General features: G+C 45.8%; 1 protein-coding gene across 5 annotated transcripts in view; it reads right to left on the bottom strand.

The window, feature by feature from the left end:
- The window catches only part of YTHDC2 (YTH N6-methyladenosine RNA binding protein C2), a 1,035,502-nt gene that overhangs the window by 239,255 nt on the left and 771,628 nt on the right, over nt 1-24,619 (bottom strand). The window contains exon 27 of one of the 5 annotated variants that reach the window (XM_078675533.1): nt 14,301-14,490. The exons of the other annotated variants lie outside the window; for them this stretch is intronic. Within the exon in view, the coding sequence (XP_078531659.1) occupies nt 14,451-14,490 (40 nt within the window). The 3' untranslated portion in view covers nt 14,301-14,450. Of the gene's footprint in view, nt 1-14,300; nt 14,491-24,619 lie in introns of those variants that run through there. 5 annotated transcript variants of the gene reach the window in all.

The raw sequence follows: 24,619 nt of genomic DNA on the forward strand, positions 1-24,619 counted from the left end.
GAAAAAATTGTTCTGGATCTTGCCAGGAATGACTGTAGTAGAAAATGGATAATGGGATTTGGGATCAGAGGATTATGATCCATCATGAATGGATCAACACAGCCTCTATCGGCTGGTGGGGTGGGCGCACAAGAGGAGAGGGATACGGAGGGCTGCACAGGGTGGGGGGAGAGTTGAGGAGGGGGCATGTGGGATGGGTGTAGGACCAACACGCCATGACCGCAGAAGAGTTAAGCAAGGTAGCAGAAGATCTTATAAAATTTATAACTCAAGCAAATTTGAAGAACAAAGTGTAATGAGGTGGGATTGCACAAGGTTAGATTGAAGCAATGTATTTTTCTATGTTTTTATTTATAAGATCACTCAAAGATGGTCTATTACAGAAAGAACTGTAAATTACATCTAAGTTCTAAAATTTAAGAAGATAAGTTCAGTTGGGATAAAATTTAACAAGGCACAAAATGATCAGGCATAACCTACAAATCTATTCAATAAATATATGTGGTCTAAATGAGAGAATCAAGAGAAAGTAGAGTTGCATTGGGTTTGAGATCAGTGCAACTTGATGTAGTGTGTATACAGGAAACTCATGTCCCTTGGTGAAAATTAGAATTTTTTAAGGAACTAAGGCTGACATTGTTAGCTTGTATACAACAAAGAGGTGACTGGGCTGTTCCTAAAAGGAAAAGAGGGAGAAAAGGAAGGGAGGTGACGGTCACTAGGGAGGGGCTGGTGCTCAATTGGACGACCACCCCTGGGTATCCAATTTGTTGGATATAATGGCCTCACACACCCTTGCGAGTGTCATGCTTCATCATCGGCAATGCTCCTCGTTGGGCAGGCGGTGCAATGCCCAACGGGCTCACCTCAAAGAGGGGCTCTTTATCGGAGATCTTTTATCCAACTGCCTTATGGTGAAGTGCGGGTGAGGGGCCAGGAAAGAGTAGAAAGTGTGGGTGAGGGTAAAATGTGGCTCAAGGTACCGGAAACAATTTTATTCTGGTGGTCCTCTGCCACAAGTAAAAACAGGGATAGCCGGTACTCATGGGAACTATAGTTTCCCAGAGTGATCCAGGGCTAAAGGTGCAAAAGGTGTGGTCGACATGTTTCTCGCATTTAGTTCGTTGACTGCGATTCTTCAGGACCTATAGGGAAAGAACAATGTCAGACAGGTAGTATATCTAATGTGCCTTGTTTAAACTGATACTTATCAATAGATCATGTTTAGTAGAGTGTAGTTTCCCTATAGGTCCTGAAGAATCGCAGTCAACGAACTAGATGCGAGAAACATGTCGACCACACCTTTTGCACCTTTAGCCCTGGATCACTCTGGGAAACTATAGTTCCCACGAGTACCGGCTATCCCTGTTTTTACTTGTGGCAGAGGACCACCAGAATAAAATAGTTTCCGGTACCTTGAGCCACATTTTACCCTCACCCACACTTTCTACTCTTTCCTGGCCCCTCACCCGCACTTCACCATAAGGCAGTTGGATAAAAGATCTCCGATAAAGAGCCCCTCTTTGAGGTGAGCCCGTTGGGCATTGCACCGCCTGCCCAATGAGGAGCATTGCCGATGATGAAGCATAACACTCGCAAGGGTGTGTGAGGCCATTATATCCAACAAATTGGATACCCAGGGGTGGTCGTCCAATTGAGCACCAGCCCCTCCCTAGTGACCGTCACCTCCCTTCCTTTTCTCCCTCTTTTCCTTTTAGGAACAGCCCAGTCACCTCTTTGTTGTATCCGTGCTTGGGGCTACGACTGTGGCCGGACCTTCCATTCCTTTCCCTGTGAATGGTAATATCAGCCCTACTGGATCGCAACTGATCCGATCCTTTCCCCTACTTGTTGCTACATTGTTAGCTTGTACACAACAGAGTACAACATCTTGAGGGGGTTGCTATTTTGGCTAAGCAGTCTATTTTTGTTGTTGGTCACGTTTCAGTGATAAACTGGGTCAGTGGGTAATTATGGGACGCTGTGTGCGCCCTGCCCGCTTTACCTTATGCTCAGTGTATGGTTCAAATACTGATAGAGCTGGTACTATTGATTATTTGAATGTTGAATTAGCCTCATGGACTACACCCCTGGTATTCTGTGGGTATTTAAATATTCATTTGGATATTAATAACAAACAAATTGGGGAGTGCAAGTATTCAGGAAGGAAACCAATGGTTTTAGAGCTTTACAATGCTTGATTTTAGACCAAGGTCTTGAAGATATATGGGATAAATGTAAGGCCTGGATCCTGGTTTCACATTCTACTCTTACCCACATAATAAACTGGTGAGATTAGATTATTTTTATAGCCTCGACTCACATGTATGGAGCTGAAATAAAGATACTCCCTAGAGTATTTTCAGGCCACAATCCATTGGTTCTTGCGATCCCTATGGTAGGTTTTGTTAGGGCTCATGGGGTGTGTACATTTCACAGAAAGCGGATATTAGATCTACTATTTGTTGATCATATGAGACTCCGGTTAGACCAGTTTTTGACAATTAATAAAGATACATCTAGCTGTGCGATAGTTTGGGACACTCTAAAAGCAGGAGTAAGGGGGGGAGAGACCCTTAGTTTTGGTCTACATTTGCAGAGATTGAAGCACACTGAGCTCCGTGGTCTTTATGAGGAACTTACGACAGCTGAGGGGGAGCTGATTCAGGTATTGATTGGCGGTCAGGAGACACATGTAGTGCTAAATAAGATAACTGTTCTTAAAACCAAAATCAATCAATATTTCAGTAAAGATGTAGCTAGAAAGTATCCTACGCACAAACTGGAGTGTTATGAATGTGGAGAGACCTAAGGGAAACTTTTAGCCAAGCAGATTCGGCAGAAAGAGGTAAAAGAGGGATAACTGCTATTAAGAATTCAAAGGGGACAGTAGTCGAGGCCCAACTAAAGATTTTTATGAAGATCTGTATGCGGAGGAGGTTGAATTTCCTGTTGATGGTTGTGGGGATTTTACCAGGGTTTAGATAGAAGCAGAATAAGTCAAGAAGATCAAGCTATTCTTAGTTCTCCAATCTCTATAGAGGAAATTCTAGAAGCGTTAACCTCTTTGGCCGTTGGAAAGGCTGCTGACCAGATAAGGTCCCAGTGAAGTTTTTTAAAACCTTTTTGTGAATTAAAGCAGGATATGTTGTTAACATTTCAACAGGCGCAGCAGGGGCAGATCCCTCCTTCCTGGGACGCAGCGAATATAGTGATCTTTTGCCGGGATCTTACAGACCAAATTCATTACTGAATTGTGATGGGAAAATGTATGCTGAGGTTCTAGCAAATAGATTGGGTAAGGGAATTAATCCTCTAGTCTCACATCGACAACATGGCTTTATCCCAGGAAGATCCTTTCAGGAGAGTTATCACATTATTTGATCTAGCTGACGTACAAAAGTCGTCTTTAGGGTTGATTTTGTTAGATGCCAAAAAGGCATTTGACCGGGTGTCGAGGGACTTTTTATGGTCAGTGTTGGAATGGAACGGTTTTGGGAAAGGCTTTTGTAGTGGCAGTCGGATCTCTTTAGACCCCTATTGGTCTAGAGTCAGATAGAATACGTATTTCCATAAGAACAAGACAGGGCTGTCCCTGCTCGCCTTTATGATTTGTCCTTTATATAGATTCATTTTTTAGCTATGCTTGAGAGAAGTGCTGTTATTAAATCTGTCTATCACAAACAAATTGAAGATAGGATCTTTGCATATGCAGATAGCGTTGCAGTGGTTACAATAGACTCCACATCAGCTGTTTCAGTGATTGAAGGGCTGGCAAAACAATGCGGGATTCAAGCTAAATGAGAATAAAACCCAGATATTATATATTGGTCAAGATAATATTAGGGATCAAAGGGTTGTCCCTGATATGGTGTACCTGGGTGTTAGACTGACTGCCAATTTAGATCAATTGGTGTAGTAAAATGTGTGTCCTATTTTAGATAAGATCAAACGTGAACTGATCATGTACATCTTTCCTTATAAGGGAGGTGTAATGTGTTAAAAATTAATATCTTGCACAAAATGTTATATTCTTTCCATCTATCCCGCTGGAGTTTACTAAGGCATGGCTGGGAAAAATCACTCTGCACTAGCTTTCTATGGAGCTATAAAAAGCAAAGGAGAGCAATGGAATATATGACTATGACAAGATCATGAGGTGGATGGTCAGTACACAATTTCACTTTGTATTACTGGGCATGTTTCTTACAACATATGGCAATATTGATAACTGGAGGGTCGTCTATTAATGAAATAGCAGAAACCCGGTTGATCCATGAAATGGAGCTGAGTATTGAAGCTATTGGTTGTTTACTGAAGAACATAGAACCAAGCTATTATTTAAAAAAAAAAAACAGGTTCAAGTTACTAGTTGCAGCACAAAACATATGGACTCAGATTAGACATCGCTTTTATACACCCACCTCTACATCACCACTGCTGGTGGAAAGATGGAGGCAAAAAGGTATTACCATCTTGGAGATTTTATACCGATTCCCAGCTTAGCTCTTTCTCTGAAATACAGGAATTTTATCACACACCTAGGCAATACTTTTTTTTATTTTTACAGATCCAAGATGCTTCTTCAGGAGTCACTCTAATTGGGAGAGATGGTGTTATTAACTGCTAATTTGAGGATGCAACATTTTAAAACAGCTTTTAAGTTATACCATACAGAATGTACAAATGATGTGGAGGTTCTGACCGCAAATGTAAGTGTGGTGGAGCAAAGATTCTTCACATTTTATCCACATGCCCAAAGCCAGAGCCTTTAAAAAGGGGATAGGTGTATTTCTGAGCCAAATTATAAAATAACAGGTTATTCTTACACCTTTAATGTTGTTATTGGGTCTAGTAGATGAAACAAAAGCTAACACAATGTTAAGGTATAGTATAAATTTTGCCTAATATTTATTGCTATGGCTGTAGCTCGATTATGTATTGCATCAGGGTGGCTGAAACCAGATCCCCAACTTTTGAAATGTGGATAGCTAGGTTTTCTGTTATTTATAATATGGAGTCAAGCTTATATAAGCTTAAGGGCCATAAAAAGCGACTGAGGGTTTGGTCTTCTATGACTAATTGCATGATTGCCTAATGTCCATAATAAAAACATATTAATAGGCTCTAGGGCAATCGCCATTATGCGTGTCACATACATCTAGGACAAACAAATTGATAGAGCTTTTAAAAAGACTACAGATATTTGCATATTGTAATAATGTTTGCTGGCCTGTCTAGTATGAACCTTTTAGAGAGGGTTTCTGTTGTTTATAATGTATAGGTACTACGCATCTTCTCTGACAAATGGAGTAAAGAAATATAGTACTTGCTTCTTCTGTAGATAGTGTAGCTACAATTAATTAATGCTTTTTACCTGTTTATCAAGAAAGTTTTCAAAGTATGTCATAAAATAATGATGTTAGCTGATGTTAGCTGTAGAAGTATTATTGTGTAATGACTTTAAAGATGTTGACTTTTGGATGCTACAATTCTATTTATCTGTATACCTTGCTATGGGAATAAATATGTACTAAGCAGTGGCATGGCTTGAAAAAATTAATAACATTTACACACAAAATAATAAAAAGCTGTTGGTGGGCCAGTATATCCACACAATGCTGTTTGGTGAATGTGGGTCAGGTGGTCACTTTGCAAATGTCAGTTAGAGTGCCTAAGAAGGCCATGGTTGCCCCTTTCTTATGCGTGGACAATTAGGATTGTCTTGGCTTTGTGGTGGCAGCTTTGTTTGAACTTAATTATCCATCTACCTATGCCAGCTTTAGAGATTGGGTAACCTTTGTGAAGCTTCAAGAAGCCGACAGAGCTGGTAGGATTCATGAAAAGATTTGGTACTGTCCATGTAATACGCAACACATTTTTTGGAGCCTAGAGCTCTTTCTGCTACCTATTCAGGCTGCGGATAGAAAATGAGGAGCTTCACAGTTTGATTGACATGGAAAGGGAAAAGGGTAGAACTCCCTGGGGCTAAATTTAGGATTTTTTCTGGGAATACCTATCTGTATGAACCTGGATGAAAGGCTTTTGAATTGTGAGAGACTGCAGTTTGCAAATGCATCTGATGGAAGTAAAGGCGACAAGGAAAGCTACCTTCCAGGAAAGGTACTGGAGAAGTAATAAGTTAAAGGTTCAAAGTTCCTGTGAGGACTATGTTAAGCTTTCATATTGGGGTAGCAGGCAATTCTAGGAGCTATAACCCTCTAAAAATTCTCAATGGAAGTCTTGACTAAGGGAATCCTGAATAGGGATGCATGTTCCCTGTTTTTCACATAAGCTGCAACAGTAGATAATTATTAGTTTACGGATGGATAGGCAAGGAATAACTTCTGCAGATGAAGGAAATAGCAGACAATGTCTTGGACGCTAAACTTTAAAGGATCCAGGTGTTTGGTGCTGCAGTAGCGGACACACATTTTCCACTTACGGCATTAACAGGCCTATGTAGTGGGCCTGTGAACCTCTCTTAGAATGGTCATACATTCCTGCAGGATATTTAAATAGCCAGATTCAAAGACCTTAGGTGCCAGATTGCTAGGTTTGCTGACTGGTGTTTGGATGTGTGATCTGTCCTGCCTCCACATCAGAAGATCTTGCCTTAGCTGTAAGTTCTCATGGGGGCTGATGGAGACCTGCAGAAGCATGGAGTACCAAGGTTGTCTGGTCCAGGGGAGAGCCACCAGGATAAGTGTCAGAGGAATATGTCTAATTTTCTTCACTATGTACGGAAGAATGAGAGAGGTGAAATCGCGTAGGCAAAGATCCCTGACCAAATCATCCACATTGCCTATGGATTGTGGGTGTGGATATCTGGATTTGAAGTTTGGGCAATCTTCTCTTTCGGCACGGAGGGTGGGAGACGGGGGTTGGAGTTGGCAGAAGGGTGTGTGGTGGAGGGGGGTTGTCAAACAGATCTATTTGTGGGGCACCCCAGTACTGAAAGTGCTTTTGTATGACTTGCTGGTGGAGTTCCCACTAATAAACTTGTTGAGGCATCTACAAAAATGTTGTCTAACAGGTTACTTATCTTCAGTAATGCTTTTTCTTCTAGATACTCACTACAGTTTCCTCACATTTTGAAAATTCCCCAGGAGTCAGACTGGATCCGGAAACTTTGGAGCAGTATCTCTGCCTGCCGGTAGGTGGCGCGGTGCTGGTCCGCAAAAATGTTGTTCTGCTCTGGAAGAGACATGCGGAGCCATCTACCGGCCGGCAGAGATACTGCTAAAAATTTTCCAGATCCAGTATTCAAACGATGAGGAATCTGAGGTTAGAAGGTTGTCCTAGCACCCTCGCAAGGTGTTCTGCTAGAAGTTGCATGTTGTCACGCATCTCCCTATGCCAAATCTCTTGTGTTAAGGCTGAGAGCTGGGAAGCGCATGTTCCACCTCGTTTCTGTAGGTAGAACATAGTGGTACTGTTGTCTGTCTTGATAAAGACTACTTTCCCTAAAATGAGCTGGAGGAAGGCTTTGGTGGTTAGTTATATAACGTTAGTTAATGATGTAGCATCCATTGTACTGAAGGGGCCACACTCCCTGCACAGTCATCTCATTGAGGTGTGCCTTCCAGCATATGACAGATGCATTGATGGTGATGGTCACTTGCAGATTGGGATCTGTGAAAGTACTGCCCTCACTAGATTGTACTGCTACACCACTACAAAGAGAGATGCGTGCTGGCCAATACTGGATAACCCCCTTCAGAGAGTGGTGAGTGCTGGTCAATACTGAATCGTCCCAGAGAACCTCCGCCTGTAACCACTGCCACGTAAGACACTCCTATAAAAGGTACATACAGAGCATGGCATGAGACACAATGGAGATGCATAATGCCATTATCCCCAGAAGGCACATGGCAGTACTCAATATGAGTTTGAAATGGTCTAAATGAGGCAGCAGCTCTTGCAATGAGAGCAGTCTTTATTGATTAGGATAGGCTTCCCCTGTGAATGTGCTCTGCAGGGACCCAAGGAATAGTTGAACCTGGTGAGGCTGGAGGAGGCATCTGGTTGCATTTATGGTGAACCCTAGGCTGTGCAGCAGAGTGATAGCAGCCTGAGTATGGGCAAGGCATTGTTGCCTGCAACTAAACAGCCATTCATCAAGGTAGAGGAAACATGAGTGACCCACCCTTCGCAGGTGGGCAGTCACCACTGCACTTTGTGAACATCTTTGGGGCTGTAGTGGCCCGAAAAGCAGGACTTCAATTGGTAATATTGTACACTTATACAAAATGAATGTACCAGTGGTGTGCAGGGTGGGTGGGTATGTGAAACCATCCTTGACGACAAGCGCTATCATGTAATCACCTTGTCAGAGCAAACATATGATGTCCTGTAGAACGGTCATAGGGAAATGCTCGGACAGCATGCATATCTTGAGTGGCCTGAGCTGTAAAATGGGCCTAAACTAGCCATCCTTTTTGGGAATGGGAAAGTACAGGGAGTAAACTCCCCTCCCTTGTTAGTGAGGAGAGACTCTCGCTACTGTTCCTTTCCGGTTTCTACTGAGGGAGTTTTTGTGGGGTGGGATGTTGGGAGGGGTTGTGATAAGTACTCTGAAGCAGTCGTGGTGAACCACTGCTAACATCCATGGGTCTGATGTGATTTCCTTTAAGCAAGACAAGTGAAGGGTGATCATGGAGATGGAGTGCAAGGGCACTTCACTGCTTTGAGATAGAAGCGCCTTTACTGGGGCCACCTCTGCCTTACTTCTGTTGTTGCCCATATAAGCACCCCTGGTGTAGCTCTACCTGAATGCTGGTGGAAGGGCTACTACTGCCTTTGGAACAACTGTGGATGTTCAGGTGAGGTGGTTTAGCTCCCCCCACGCTGTTTTTTCAGAAAGGTACCCCAAAAGTGAGACGGTTTGCAGTCCACCTATGGATTTCAAAATATTTGTATCCTTTTATATCTTTTTGTACATCTTGTCAACCTAAAGGCAAAAGATATTCTTCCCAACAAATAGGAGATTGAAGAAATGCTGCTTGACCTCTGGATAGAATCCAGGGATGCAGAGCCAGATTTGTTGCCTGAGGAGGACAATAGTATTAATGCATCTAGAGACTGTGTCTGTGACATCAAGCGCACAGTGAATGCTGGTATTGGAGATGACCATACCTTCAGACACTCTCCTCCCCCTGTATTGCCCTGGGAGATGTCTGACATGGTGTTGCATCCCCTCCTACTGGGACCTGTCATATCTGGTGAGGAAATTAACAGAATTGGCTACTCGCCAAAGCATTACTGTCCCAACAGCTATTCTCTTTTCCGCTCTGTCAATCTCAAGCTTTCTTTATCGGGAGGTATGGTATTACCTGTCCCCAGGACAAAAGACAGTTTGAAGGCAGTATGATCTATCAGAAAGTCTGGGGGAACCGGAGTTTTGATGTAAACAGTCAGGAGGTTAGGGTTTGTACTTTTTATCAACCTATATGTCACTACCCTTGCCCTAACTGGCTCCTTAAATGTATCTGAAGCAGATTTGAGCACGCCCCCACGCATGGGCAGAAACTGCACTGTACATTTGGATGCTGATAGCATTTTCACAAGGAAGTCATCTTCCTCCTGGATGTCAGGCATTTCCACCTTATGAAACACTGCGGCCCATTGTATAACCTTCTGGTAGGTCATAGTATCAACTGCTGAAGATACTTTGACTGGGTAGTGGTCGAAATCAGAGTCCCATGGAGTAACAACATTATAGTCGTCTTAAGGATTATCAGTGGGTCCTGGGTGAATGGAGGGTAATAAGGGTTAAAGGGACCATACAGACTGCCAGGGTCAGAAAAATGTTTAAGGGTACTCCTCAGGTGACTTGTGGAGGCAGCATGTGTGGTGTGCATGGAGGGGTGGTGATTGTGGTGGAGGTGTAGTTGATGGTGGAGATCAAATCACTGGCTGAGCGGGGGAGGGAAGCTTCAGAGAAGGTTCACCCTCGAAGATGAGTCTCCTCTTGTGACAAAGTGTCTGTGATGACTTTGTGGCGGTGGCTTTGTTGAACTCTTCCTGATGAAGGGGTGAATGAAGAGCTGATTCTGCCTGGTGTCAAGCAGGCTCATCTTGAAGACTGTAGGATTAGCACCTCCGATTCCTCAGATCCGAATACTGGTTAGGGTTCTGGTGTTGCTGGGATCTTCAGTGTTGATGGAAGCTTATCGACAGCTTTCTCTGTGATCTTGGTGTCATCCTGAGGTGCGAGCAGTGATGTTTACCGCCCTTGGTGAGTGTAGGGCTCGAGGACCAGTGGGGATCAGGGTGTTGATGCCCTTAGATGGAGCTTTGATCGAATCCAAATCCTTGTCCCGGAGCGGACCAGAGCCCTTGGTGAATGTAGGGCTCGAGGACCAGTGGGGGGATAGGGTGTTGATGCCCTTAGATGGAGCCTTGGTCGACTCTGAAGTCTTGTCCCAGTGCTGACCGGAGCTTGAAGACAGCAGGGCCTCTGGAGGGGGCAGCTTTTCTTGTCTATGCTCGGTCTTGATGACAAACTCTTATCTCGGTGCAGGACTAATGTGCTAAAGGCATGAGTCTTGGGGGTCAGATAGTGTACTTAAGGCCCTGAGCATTATCTTCATATCAGGGCAGATAGTCTTTGGTGCAGGCGTGATGTAATGTACCTTCTCGTGTTCTGATGGACTCAAACAGCATGACTCAGGAATGGGAGTAGCCTTAGCTGCCACATTCCTGATCGGCTGGTCTCTTCAACCTCCTTGGCACCAAAGGAATCTTTCTACCAGAAGATAAGACTGCTATCCCGAAGAGTTAATATCGAAAACAAACCATGTGGCCTGAAAAAGTGTTCAAGACTAGACCAACTTGGAGCCCTCTCGATGAACATCTAAATTCGAAGTCGGAAAAATTATTCTAACATTGAGCCGGTGCATGTGCTCATTCCCCAATAAAGGAGGAGTCAAAGTGCATCCTTTGACTCGAAAGACTTCTTTGAAGAAAAACATCTTGCAAATTTCTGAGCTCCACACTAGATGGCAGGAGTAAGAAGAGAGTGTATCTTCAGTCACATTCTATTAAAACCTTTTTTCCCTAGCATTAGCTCTCTAGCACCGTCCAGTAATGCTACTCAACTCCTCTCATGGTTTCCCCCAGCCAGAGAGTGATGATACAGCACTCTAAAAGTTGCTGCCTGGCACACTGGTGTCAGTTCACTAATTATTTTCGTACGCTCAACCCAGGTGTGTGGTGGGACACCAGAGAGCCAAACTACAGCTGACAACATGCTAAACTTAAACACTGTATACTGTAGAACCTTATTATGAACGCACTGAAGAAGGGTGGTTATTAATCTGTGGAGAGATGTAGTATCCATGAGAAATGTTGTAACCAAGGTAAACCTATTTCTGGTGGCCAACCCTTCCAGGCCCCATTTTGAATGAAAAAACAACCATTGCAGAAAGCATAGAGAAGTGCACAGAACCACTTTGATGGCTAAAATACCATAAACACTGAGTGGACTGCTATTGCCTGTGCTTTTCTGACTTTATATGCCAAAATAATCATCACCAGGAAGATCGTCTTTAGGGGAATGAGACAGATGGAACAACCGTGCATGGGATCAAAGGGCAGTGCCATAAGAAAAATCAGTACTAAGTTTAAATTCCACTGCCAAATAACAAGGTGTGTGGGTTAAAACATATATAATAACCCTTTGAAAGAACGAGTAACTAGAGCCAGTCTGAACAAAGGGGCTGGTCGCTAAGACACAGAAAGGCAAGAAGAGCAATCAATCAGTTTTTTATGGTAGGAAGAGCTAAACCGGGTTGAGAAAGTTAGAGTGTTAAGCACAGGATGTCAGCTAGGTGAGACTTGAAAGGGTGTAAGCTTTTAGTCGGGCACCAATTAACAGATTCGTCCCAGTAAACCACATAGAAAGAATCAGTGGCTGCATTTGAGGCGGCTAAGATGAACACGTTACTGACCTCTGGTAATGCTGTTTCTGTTAGAGACTATCTAACCTCTGATTCCTCATCTTTAGAGGGAGTATTCAAAAGGTGAGGAATCTGCGGTTAGTAAAATCTATCAGAAAACATCAGCTTCATCAGACAGTAAGTAGAAAGCATCCCACTGGTAGCATTCAATCTTCTTGCCTCATCAGCCCATCTACTGAAGGTCCCCAGGATTCGCAGATCCCTTTGGGGTAGCCACTCTACTTCCTTTCTGGCCGCCAGACTTTGGAACACTCTACCACTGAACTGCGTCTACAGGAGTGTGAACTTCCCTTCCACAAGGCCCTGAAGACCTGGCTTTTCGTTGACTGAATTTCCTCATCAGTTCTATTTCGTTCATCTACAGTGTCTATGGGATCGCTCGGAGGCGTTCAGGTAGCCATGAGCTTTACAAGACCTCAAGAATAGAATGCCTGCACACAGAGAGTACAAGAGTAGGAGATGAAGATCTGACAAAAGCAAATCTGTCCTGTTTGGCACGGGAACAGAGAGCTCAATGCTGAGTTCCAACACACTGTTGTACCAAAAACTCCTTGCCCAATTGGGGGTGACAAGGATTAGCTTAACACTGATCCTCTTCAGAACAATGGAATAAAAGGAGCTGAATGAAGTGGTCCCCTCAACCAGTTCACAAGAAAGGCATCCCTTCAGGAACAATACAGAGGAAAGTACATCACAGGTGGCTTTAGCATTTTGCAAACAAAATTCTGAATAACATTTGTAGATAGCCACAGGCGTGCGGATAATGATGTTTCCTCCCGCCCGACACTGCATGCAGACAGAGGGGTGGTAGGGAACACCACCGATGTAACCACATCTCACCCTATTGCTTGTTCAACTGCATGGAGAAGGTGTCCCCAGAACCACTGACTCCTACAAGGGTACACAGACCTCAAAGGAAAAGGACACATTCCATCATACACACCGACACATTGGGCTAATTAAGAAGGGACCAATTGTAGCTATAGGGCTAAATGGCTGTTGCATCAGAGAGCTCAAGAAATATTCATACCTTTATTTTATTAAGCCCCAAAAAGAAAGGTCCATAATGACATAACCAAGTGGGGAGCGAAAACTAAGAGAAACATTTCAGAGGTGTCCTGGGTTAACATTTGGACCACTGCAATGATATCATGTGTATGAATACTCTTTTCACCACAGATTCTTGCCTTGTGAATTCATCCATAACCCGTTCGGATATGGACATTCTTGCAATCACTCCTGCATACCAACAGGTACCATCATCAACCTGCACTGTCCCAGTCTGAGCATGATAAGCTGCATTAAGGCGCCACCCCTGCATGCAGACGTCAATTTCATCATTAGATATTCCATTCCATGCCCAGGAATATGGAAGGTATCTAACAGAATTGATCTATCACTGGCCCCATTTAAGAGGCAATGGAGCAGACAGGGGCTACTGGGCCTATGCTCTGGGGGCTTGGGTCATTATTTCCTGATGTCCCAAGGCCTGTTCTACTATGGCTCTGCAACCTGGGCCAAGTACAAGTCTTTCAGGACTCATTGATGATCTGTCATAAGCTTCAGAGGGAGGTTAGTGAAGGGATGCAAGAAGCCTAGCACTCAGCAATCACCCAACAGTACAATAACTGATTGCTCAACCCAGGACCTGTCTTTTTATTAAAGAAAGTACTTTAATTCCTTCAAAAACACAATACTACACACTGCAAGATGCAGATGAGTCTCTGGTGCAGGGTCACTCTGCTAAGGGCAGGTGTAACACCGAATTTCACTCTCACCCTAACCTTTAATGTTTCAGGGCAGTCTGTGGTCGGCTGTAAGTCCAGGTGCCGTTTTACCCACTCTAAAGCAGAAGATTGTTCTCAGTCTTTAGTACTTTTCACCAATGCGGGTCTTCTGAGTCAGACGGAGATTCAGACTGAAGCTCACATCAGTCTTCGTCTTCCCACCTCCTTCAGGGAAGACCCATCACCCTTCCCAGTAGCAGATGCGTGGGCTATCTCTCGAAGTAGCAGTGGTGGTTATAGTCGGGATCGCAACTGGTCTTCAGATACTGCAAGGCCCTCTTCCGGGTGCATGGTGTGTAGGCGTTTGTGAGAGTTCACAGGCCACCACAGAATCATCTGCTTCAGAGGAGGTGCAGCTCCAACTCCATACATGCTATCTGTTGAACAGGTGGCGCAGCTGGGCAGTTCGAACCTCCTTGGCAGTTCGCTTTGGCTCAAGGTTCCGACTTGCAATGGCTGAGTCAATTTTATGTGCTTATAGTTCACTGGGTGGCTGGGCAGCCTGGATGGGCACATTTCAGGTCAGAACTTCAGGCAAGCCGCATTTAAGGTCAGGATGTTATATTTCGCCTGGGTACATTAGAAGCATTCAGGTTCAGGAGTATAGTTCGCATTGGCAATTTTTTGGCCGAGTGCCATAGGCTACCCACTTCAGAGTCCCTTTGGGAACATTTCAGGCAATTGCCAAGGGCAACCAGATTCAAAATCTGTGTGGGCAGACTTCCGGCAGGTACAACAGGCTGTGAAAACAAAAAGGAGAGAAAAAGAAAATATATTTATTCAGCCTAACTCAGTGCCCTCTCTCTGTTTAGATACATAAACAAAAAACAGACTGATAGGCTACGATTTTCCTAGCAGTTACAATAGGTGCTCCTTATGGTGAAGGTTTATTTGAATCACTTCAGATTGTGATATTGAAACACTGGTCTATTTTCCTGAAAGCAATTAAAGGGGTGTAATTTTAAGAAATAATCTTGAAAAAGGATGTGACCCACTCACCCACACTTGGAGGCATGCATCTTTGTTACGGTTAATGCTTCTCCAGCAGCTATGTGGGCTAGTTGGGCTCATCCATAGCTCTTGGTATCTTTTCATATATATATTAAGTATGTGGTGACGTGAAATGAGCGTCTTAGAAATTATATTGCAATAGGACTGGTTTATCATATTCAATTTAATTATTGGACATTTACTGTTCACTCCTATCCTATGTAAGAATAAAACACACAAAGAAGTAGGAGAAATTAGGTAAGTATTATAATACCTTCCTCATGAACCCGCTGAAGTCAATATGTTTCAGCCCTTTATGATGACAAAAGCATGCTGCAGTTTCATCAGTATTGTAGGACTCTACCTATCATTCTGTCATACTAGGATTCCTTCATTTTTGTATTTTAATAATAAGGGAGTATTAGTGTATCCCACAATTATTTTACATTATTGAGTTCCATCATCAACATGTTGAATTATTTCCCCATAAAAATCCCACTACAGAGACCTTGGATGATGGCCCATCAGGCATTGCTACATTTCATTGTTTTGTTGCAATCACAACATAAAAAGCCCCATGTGAGGCTAATATTACATATGGAGCTCAAGGCAGGACCAATAGTGGCAGAAATGGTATTCACAATAAAGAGAAGAATGAAATGTCTCATACTCTGTTTATAGTATAGTTATAACACTGGGTTGTTGATTGGTCTGTCCATAACAAAAGCCATGAAGGAGGGCTTCACTGAGGGCCCACTGACTATGGCTACATCCTGGCATCTTGTCCCGAGGTACACCCATCACGTAATCACATGTTTAAAAGTCTGACTTCAGGACGCACACAGCTTCACTTCTTAGTGTTTCTTTTCAACATATACACGATGCGGTTACATCACAAGTCTGACATGAGGATGCACACAGTGACACTTTCTATCGTACTCCTCTAAATACCCGCCCATTGAGTTCAGTTCCTTAGGCAAAGCGAAGAAATACAGGCGCCAGGAATTTGCACGAGAGTGGAGCATGCCAGACTAAGGTATATCATAATGCATTCTTAACAATCGGGCCTACTGAAAATACGCAACTCTAACTACGGTGTTTCCAACTCTAATTCCATTATTTCACATCATGATCTAGTATTATTTTCCATATAGGTTACTTAGAAGATGCCAGCCCTTCAATCCTATCCAATCTATATGGATAGGACGCTTCCACCATTTGGAATTATCAGGAGAGGTAATAGCTGACTCTCTCCCAGCTTTAATTTTGAGTTTTCACTACAAAATATGATAGAGACTTTTTCACTGAAAGGAGATCAGATCGGGGGGTGCTATGTTGTTTTGTCTATGTTATTGGATATAACATTCATGAAAATGACTGCATGGAAATAGGAGCCTTTGGTCCCTCAACTATTTATAAAGCCCTAAAATGAGATGCCTGGGCAAGTCAACAGGCAAGCGATTACATCACAAACCCCTTCATCATACTCACTATGTAACATATCGGAAACAGCATGCCCCGTTCCAACTACAGGACCACTGAGGACATAGGAGGGCCCGAGGTATTTATTTGTACTTAAAAGAAGAATTAGCATTTGTTGTCCTCCGTACAGCTCACACCTGCAGCGTATTGCAAGGGATAATTGTTGTGCTTCATTTCCCCGCCTCTGGATGAATAAGGCCATTAGTATAAACACTATGTTCCACATTTGCAGTGAAACACGATGGGGTGTTGCTATGGAGATAAAGATAAATATATGCATGAATGTGTGCCTCTGTGATCAGTGAATTTTTTTCACTGTGTTGTTTATGTGATTTTCCCTAGGATACTTGGACTCGCATCCAATACAAGTGGGCTGTAATTCTTCTTCGATTCACTCGGTGAAGGAATCCTGGTATGACAGAATGATAGATAGAGTCTAATGGTCTTGATGAAATTTTCAGGATGCCATAGTCACCAATGTAGTGCTGAAACACGTTGCCTTTAGCGAAATTATAAGGAAAGTACCATTCTCCAACTCTTTTGCATGTTTTAATCTTGCTAAGGATAGAACCAGACATTAAATGGCCACTGATTAAATGGAGTCTGAATAAACTTACCCTAATGCAACATTAACAGTCGTTACACCCTGCATACCCATATGAAGAGACTCCAAGAGCTCTGAATAAGCCTGCTTAGCACCACAAGAATACTAGCGAAGAAGCAACACCCAGGATGAAGCATGACACCTAATGTAGGTGAGAGGTTGCATCCTTCTCTTAAGATTATGCCTTAAAATTACACCTCTTCAATTGCTATTGGGAAAAAAAGGCCAATGCGTCAATATTGCAGCTTGAAGTGATTCATATAAACTTTCAACCTTAGGAGTCCCTACTGTAACTAATAGGAAATTCAGAGCCTATCAAGCCCTTTTTTGTTTACGTGACCAGGACAGCAGCTACAGGGTCAGTGGTGCAATTAGCCTGGACACACTTCAGGCAAGTGCCACAGGCTACCAGCTTTAGCAACATTGACAGGCTGCAATCTGGGAACACACAGGTCATGCTCTCAGGAGTCCCTGGTGGATGCAAACTTAGCTCCATGGTCTTCTTCTTCTTGCCCACACTGGCAAATACTCCTCCTGAAGGTTCGGTTCACACCTTCACTCTTCTTCACAGGCAGGAGATTTTCAGGCACTTCAGGACAGCGACACAGCTCTTCCTTTCAGATCAGTTCCAGGTGATGTCCCCTCACCTTTGGGGAGTTCATTTTCAGCAGTCATCAGTTCTGGTTAACCTGTAGTCCTCTGGGTATTCTGCTGCGCACCTCCTGCTTGGTCAAAGGTAACTAGGAACTGTAAAAACAACTGGGCCAGCAGTTCCCATGTGAATATAGAAGAGGGATATTGGGAATGTGTATCCTCTGTCTGGAGTTTCAGAGCCGGTTTCGGCTGGTTCTATTTTCAAATGTCCTTAATAGGCTGACTTCCAGACCGTAAAGTCAGGATCCTCAAAAAAAAGGTCTTCTCCAGGTTTGAAACACAACACAACATATGCACAAAGTAACAAATGACTTACCTTTGTTAACATCTTATCTGGCAGAGCATCTATCTAGCCACATATTGCTTACCTTAGAATAATCCCCAGGGATTCGGACTAGATCCAGAAATGTTTTGTGAGCAGTAGCCCCGTGAGGGCGTCAGCTGCGTCAAAAGTGACATGTGTGGTGCCTATATGTACGAGTTACTTACCGTCTGTAACGATGTATCTGGTAGAGACGATTCTAGCTGCAGATTCCTTCACATAGAATTATCCCCAGCCATGAGACTGGATCCGGAAACTTTTTGCACAGCATCCCTGCGCGCTGGGGGCAGGGCGACATCACGCAACTCCGCCCAGGGGTCGTCCGCATGCGTGACGTCAGCGAGGTCACATAAGCCCCACCCTGGCGCGCCTACGTCAGTTTTCTTCGGAGAACTTTTCCGCACCACAACGCGGAGCCACCAGACAAAAAACTGTGGGAGCATGGGAACAGCATGCGAAAGAGTATACAAAAAAGGGAAGAGACCCCATAGGAAACAGTGCAACACCGCAGAGTCCAAGGGCAGAGAGAGAAAGAAGAACAGAGCAGAGCCCTGAGCAGCCACCCTACCAACACATAGACAGCCACCCTCTCCTCCGGAGACAGGGAACCTGCGTAAGAATTCAAGACACATGTAGCAGGCCTACAACCCACACCCCGAAACATGGAAGGGAAACAGCCCCAAAAGGCAGGAACAACCAACCTCCAAACCACCCAACATAGGGGGCAACCACCCCCCAAAAAACAGGGGTAAGGACGACCAAAGGCAGAGGAGTCAGAGGGGCCATGACCCTTAGCAGTAAAGGGAAGGGAGGAAGGGTAGAGATTGGAGACAAACCCCGCATCCTGGAGCAACCAGAGCAGCGGGGCATAGGAGCACCCGAACCCCAACTTCTCAGAACCAAGGAGGGGGAAGAATAGCAACCAGACGGAGGCACTGTCAAGAGCAAAAGAAGATATTCACAGAAGACATAGCCCCGCACCGCCCCGCCCCCCGGAGGCGAGTCTCGAAGACCAGCCGAGGGTCCTCGCAGAACGGGGAGGAAGGGCAGGCCGTGAAGGAATCTGCGGCTAGAATCGTCTCTACCAGATACATCGTTACCGAAGGTAAGTAACTCGTACATCTGATAGAGACTACTAGCCGCGGATTCCTTCGTGTAGAATAGATACTCTAGCAATACCCACGGGAAAGGAGGATCTGCGAAAGGACTCCACGAGTCCAGACAGGACAGAGGGCCCAAGGGGACCAGACCAGTAGACTAGGGAAATAACCTCATCAATACCAGGCAAGAGGACCCTCCCAAGGCAAACACCAGCAACTCCAAGAGGGATGTAGGAAGAAGAAAGAAGAGTGAAGGGGCCCGCACACCCCCTACAGAGGGACCAAGGGCAAGGCCGGAGAGGACAAAGCACCCCACTCCACCCCTAAGGCAACAGAGCTTCCACCAAACGCCAGGACAGGCAAAAGAACAAGAAGAAGCCTAGAGGGCCCACGGAAACCAAGGAAGAGACAAGCCCACCCAGAGGGAGGGCAACAGGCCAGCCAGAAGGGCAGCTAAAGCATAAGCCGCCAGAAGCAAGAAGGACCCAGAAGCATCCCAGCCCTCAGTACAAGAGGGGGAAGGTGAGGAAATGCCTGGACCCACTACTACAAGAGTCGCACATACAACCTCAAGAAGCAATAGCAACATACAGAAACGCCATGGAGAACAGGCACGAAGGCAACCAGAACTCCCCAGCAGAACATGGCTATATAACAGCTACCACTACCCCACATAGGGTAGTAAGTCCCAAAACACGGGAACCATCTTTGGAAGAACTTCCGCAGCAGAGGGGATAGCAAAAGCGCCACGGGAAAAAACAACCGCGGAAGGCTTCACATCAGCCCAAAGAAAAACAGAAGGCCTAATCTCTGGGCCAAGTCTGTGTAACCATTCCAGCAAAAACACACACACACAGGCAACAAGGGCCGTCCAGCAGCCGACAATGCCAAAGTCCCAACAAGGAGGACTCAATGGCCAGTAAATACCACGTACAGCAAGGGCATCCAAAAGGCCCAAACCCAGCTCAACTCAGCAGTCACCGAGGAGGAGGAGGAGTGTAAGGTGGAGGAGGAGGAGGACGGAGCCCCGCCAGGAACCTCTAGATGGCAGAGTCAGCCGAGGCATGGAACAACAGGCTGCCATCAAACGGAAGATTAATGAGCTGCTCCCGAATATTTTCAGGGAACACGCCGTCCCGAAGCCAAGCATGGCGACGGAGGAAGCCATGGCCCGGCCCAACACCATGTCCAGGGCGGAGAGGAGAATAAACACCGCTAGCTCCCGCCCATCCAAAGCATGATGCCAAAAGTCCACCTGAACAGTTTCCTGGGAGCCGCGGAACCCAGGGACTCAGCCGAGTCCCACAAACAAGAAGAGGCCCTCGCGAATACACACAAGTTGTTAAGGGCCCGCAGGGCCGCGCTGGTCAAGGCGAACATGTTGCGCCCCCAAGAGTCCAGTCAGCGGGCCTCCCGGGATGGCGGAGTCAACAGTGGCGGCAGGGAGGGAAAGGCAGTCAGCAAAAGCAGACTGGCAGCAGAGGAGTGGCAGGAAAGGCACGCCGGGTCACGCGGTGCTGGAAGGTGTCGGTGCAGAAGGTGCTGAGGCACCGGATCCCCAGAAGCGGGACGCCTCCAAGCCCCCGTCAGGGAAGAAAGGGGCGAACCCTCAAAGGGAAGCAAGATCTCCTTCCCACCAGAGCCCTGGTGGAGAACCTCCAAGAGATGGTCCGCCGGGAAATTAGCAATCGGGTCCCCAGGAGGGGAAGGAGGAGGAGATGCCAGCGAGGCCTGCAAAGCCACCATGTATGCCTCCATCTGGACTCTCGACACCCCAGCACCGCGAAACGGTGGGTAGGAGGACGACACGCGAGGCCGCATCACCAGCGGAGAGTCCATGCCCCCGGAAGGACGAACAACAGCCCCCTGGGAAAAACTGCAACACTTACCCAGCGGGGAACGACGCTCTCGCGACATCGGAGAAGGACGAGGACGACGACCACAGCCGTATCTGAAGCCGTCTGCCGTAGCTGATCCAGGGGAGGAGGTCGACCTGGAGAGACGCGCCGATAGAAGTTTCGGGCAGTTCGGGCTGGACTGTTCTTATGAGGCACAGGGTCAAGACTGATTTGCATATGGCCATGTCTGAACTGGGGTGGTGTGGTGAGCAAAATAACAATGGATCAAACCCAGATCTGTGACTGGGGTGAATGTTTTGCCATTGTGCAACATTCTATCCATCAATTGTTTTTGCATTTGTCACCCCGAGAGGGACGGGTATGCTCAGACATGACTCCCGTGCTCTCCATGCCACTAGAATCAAGCTATCCTGGCTGATGACGGCTGATAGCCAGAAACCGGTCCTAGGATGCTTGATTCCGGTCCAGGGAAGACATGGCTTGGCAGTTTGGGCTGGACTGTTCCCATGAGGCACAGGGTCAAGACTGATTTGCATATGGCCATGTCTGAACTGGGGTTGTGTGGTGAGCAAAATAACGATGGATCAAACCCAGATCTGTGACAGGGGGTGAATGTTTTGCCATTGTGCAACATTCCGTCCATCAATTGTTGTTTTTGCAACTGGCACAAAAAGGCATGAGGCCCAAAATCCTCAGAGTCAGTCTCACCGAAATCCAGAAAATAGGCTGAATCAACAGTATCAGAGCCTGAATATCTTTGACTTGCTGCTCATGAGCATACCCCCAAAATTGCACTGTGCCCCAAACAGCTCAGGTGAAAGGGAGCACCTGAGAAGGTGTCAGGTGTTACTTTGTTATGTTGATAGTGAACCCCAACGACTGTAGAAGGTTTGCAGCAGTCTGAGGGTGGCAGCAGACTGCCTCGGGCGAGCCTGCCTTCAACAGCCAATTGTTGAGGTGATATGCCTCCCTATCTGCCTCTTGGTATTTGTGGCACTTTTAGTCGTCGAGCCTTGGAGGATCAGGCGATTCCTGAAAAAGAGGGCCCTTTGAAGTTGATTCCCAAGTATGCCAGATAGAGTGTCTTAGATGTGAGGTAACCAGTGCAGGGAGGCCAGTGCATTTTTTACTGAGACACATTTGGGAAGTCTGAAAATGATCGTTGCAGCCACATTCTGGAACACCTGGAGTCTCTTGACAGTATATATATGCAAGCCCAGATACAAAGAGTTCACGTAGTCCAGCCGGGAAAGAATCAATGCTTGGACCACTGACCTCCTGGATTGAGGGGGTAGCAGGTCTAAGATATTCCTAACAATTCCCATCAAAACAAAACAGGTGGCTGTAAGTTTTTTTTAACCTGGGCCTCCATAGATAGCGAACTACCTAGCCACTAGTCACATGCCTAAGATCTTTATGGGAGAGGCACAGAAGGTGGACTACCCAGGTTCTACAGCCAGCCAATGTCGGTTTGCGAAATCATTTTGTTTCCTAGCAGGATCAACTCTGTTTTGTCTACGTTTAGCTTGGATTGAAAAACTTGCCATCCAGCTTCCACTTTTTCCAAGCATGGGGTAGGTTGTTTTAACCTGCTTCTGGAGCCAGGGAGACCACAAAAGGAAACAATTGACACTGAAAGTTCCACCATTATGTCGGCTAAAGGAAGAAGATATTGTAAGACTGTGGGGCTCAATGCTGAGCCCTGCGGAACCCCACAGTTTACGGGGAGGACATCAGAATAATATGGTGGATCCTAAATTTAAAATAAAAGGACCTTTTTGGCAGAAATGAGTATTCCCAGTTCAGTGCACCATCCTTTTATTCCACCTTCCCTCATCCTGAGCATCACTGCGCTTAGGTCGAAGAGAATGATAGAAGCAGCACCTTCTTTATCTAGAAGAGATTTCAGCTTTTCTGTTACTGCTAGTGTCATGGTTTCCGTGCTGTGTTGAGGATGGAAACCGGTCTGCGTAGCACTGAGAAGCAATTGCTCCAAATATTGAGAAAGGGTGTGGGTGATGTATTTTTCCAGAAACTTCCCCATGACTGGGAACAAGGATATCGGTCAGTAGTTCCTGGGGCACAGGGGGTCGAGATTAGATTTTCTTTCACAGAGTCTTGACCACTGTGTTTCCAAGCCCGGGGAACTACTCCGGTGTCAAGGGAGAGATTGAGGAGGTTAAGCATTGTAGGAACGATCTTGGAAGCTCCTTGTCGCAAGATATGGGGTGGCGCTGGGTCTAAAGGGGAGCCTGATTTCACTTAGCCTAGTATTACTGATAGTGATTCCTTCGTGACCAGTTGGAATACTGAGAGGCAAACCCCTTCCTTATGCACCACCTGAATTTCCTGTGTCTTAATGAATATGTTTTGGTCTATTGCAGACTATTGTAAATAGCAACCACTTTGTCTTCGAAGAAAGCTGGTAGTTCACTGCAGTGGGCTACTGTCGACGAGGACAGTTGTCCTCCCTTTTAAGGTGGTCAGTGACTTGACAATGCAGAAGAGTTCCCTCTGGGTAAGACCGGAATCCCTGACCTCAGCAAATGAGCTTTAACCACCGCCATCATTTTCTTTTCGTAAACAACCCAGGGTAGCTGGTAAGGACGAAGGAGAGCATGGCAAACAAAGTGATTGTGGCTGATCCTGAATCGTAGATAATACATGTGGGCAGGCATGACGGGGATGTGAAAATAAGTGTCCATTAATTCCAGCGATATCATCCAGTCTCCTGGGTGTAGGGCAGAGAAGACTTGTGTGAACCTGAGTATTTTGAGTTTCTCCTTCAGGAATAGATTGAGAAGGCGCTGTTCTAGAATAGGACAGAGGCCTCTGTCTTTCTTAGGCACCAGAAAGTAGCGGGAATAGCAACCTCAGCCTACTTCTGATGCTGGCACCTTCTCTATAGCTGACGGAGTAAGATAAGGTGGTCCTTCTTCAGCGTGTGATTAGTAGATGTCCTGGGTGGGAGGGTGGACACAAAGTGGGAAGGAGAAGCCCTTTTGAACGAGCTGCGAAACCCAATGGTCAGATGTTATTGAGCTCGAGTGGGACAGGTGATCGGCATATCCTGCCTCCACCAGATGCCCATGATGGTTGGAGTGCATACTAAAGAGGTTTGGCGGCTGTGGCTGCTGGAGGGGGAAAGGGTGGGCTGGATTGACTTCTGTCTGCCTGTCCCACATCTGTGATGAAGAAGTCCTCGGCCACAAAAAAATTGGGTGATTTGCTGGCCGGGGTGGCTGGGTGTGTAAAGACGCAGTTGGAAGACACTCCCATGGACGCAAAAGGGGTGAAGGGCAGGCTGGAATTGACGACGAGCCTTGGAAAGGCACAAGGAACTGGCCGCAACCCTACTGTCATTGAAGCACACCAGATTTGAGTCCACCTTATCTCCAAGAGACAAGTGCCATCAAAGGGCATGTCCATGAAAAAAGCCTGGACATCCCCTGAAAAGCCAATGGTTCTCAGTCAGGCATGGTGTCTCAATGACACCATCAAGGAAATCTCTCTAACCAGCAAGTTGGTTGTGTCCAGTCCACATTGTATGATGAACTTTGCTGCACCTCTGCTATCTGCAATCGCCTGTGAGAGTATGGCTCGGGCCTTTATGAGGCTGTTGGCAGCACTTGTGCAACCGAATCCTAGACTGTGTGGGTATATGAGCCCACAAGGCATGCAGTGCTCACCGACCACAATGCTAGGCTGGCAGAGGAGAAAACCCTGTCAACAAAGGTATCCAGCCTCTTGGATTCCCTGTCCGTTGGAGTGGAAGGAACTTGCCAGGGTTAACTAGGGACATGGAGACCTGGACTACAAGGCTGTTAGGGGTGGGGTGCTGGATGAGGAAATTGGGAT

The sequence above is a fragment of the Lissotriton helveticus genome, chromosome 2_1, assembly GCF_964261635.1.
Source record: "Lissotriton helveticus chromosome 2_1, aLisHel1.1, whole genome shotgun sequence".
In the NCBI taxonomy this organism is placed as follows: Eukaryota; Metazoa; Chordata; class Amphibia; order Caudata; family Salamandridae; genus Lissotriton; species Lissotriton helveticus.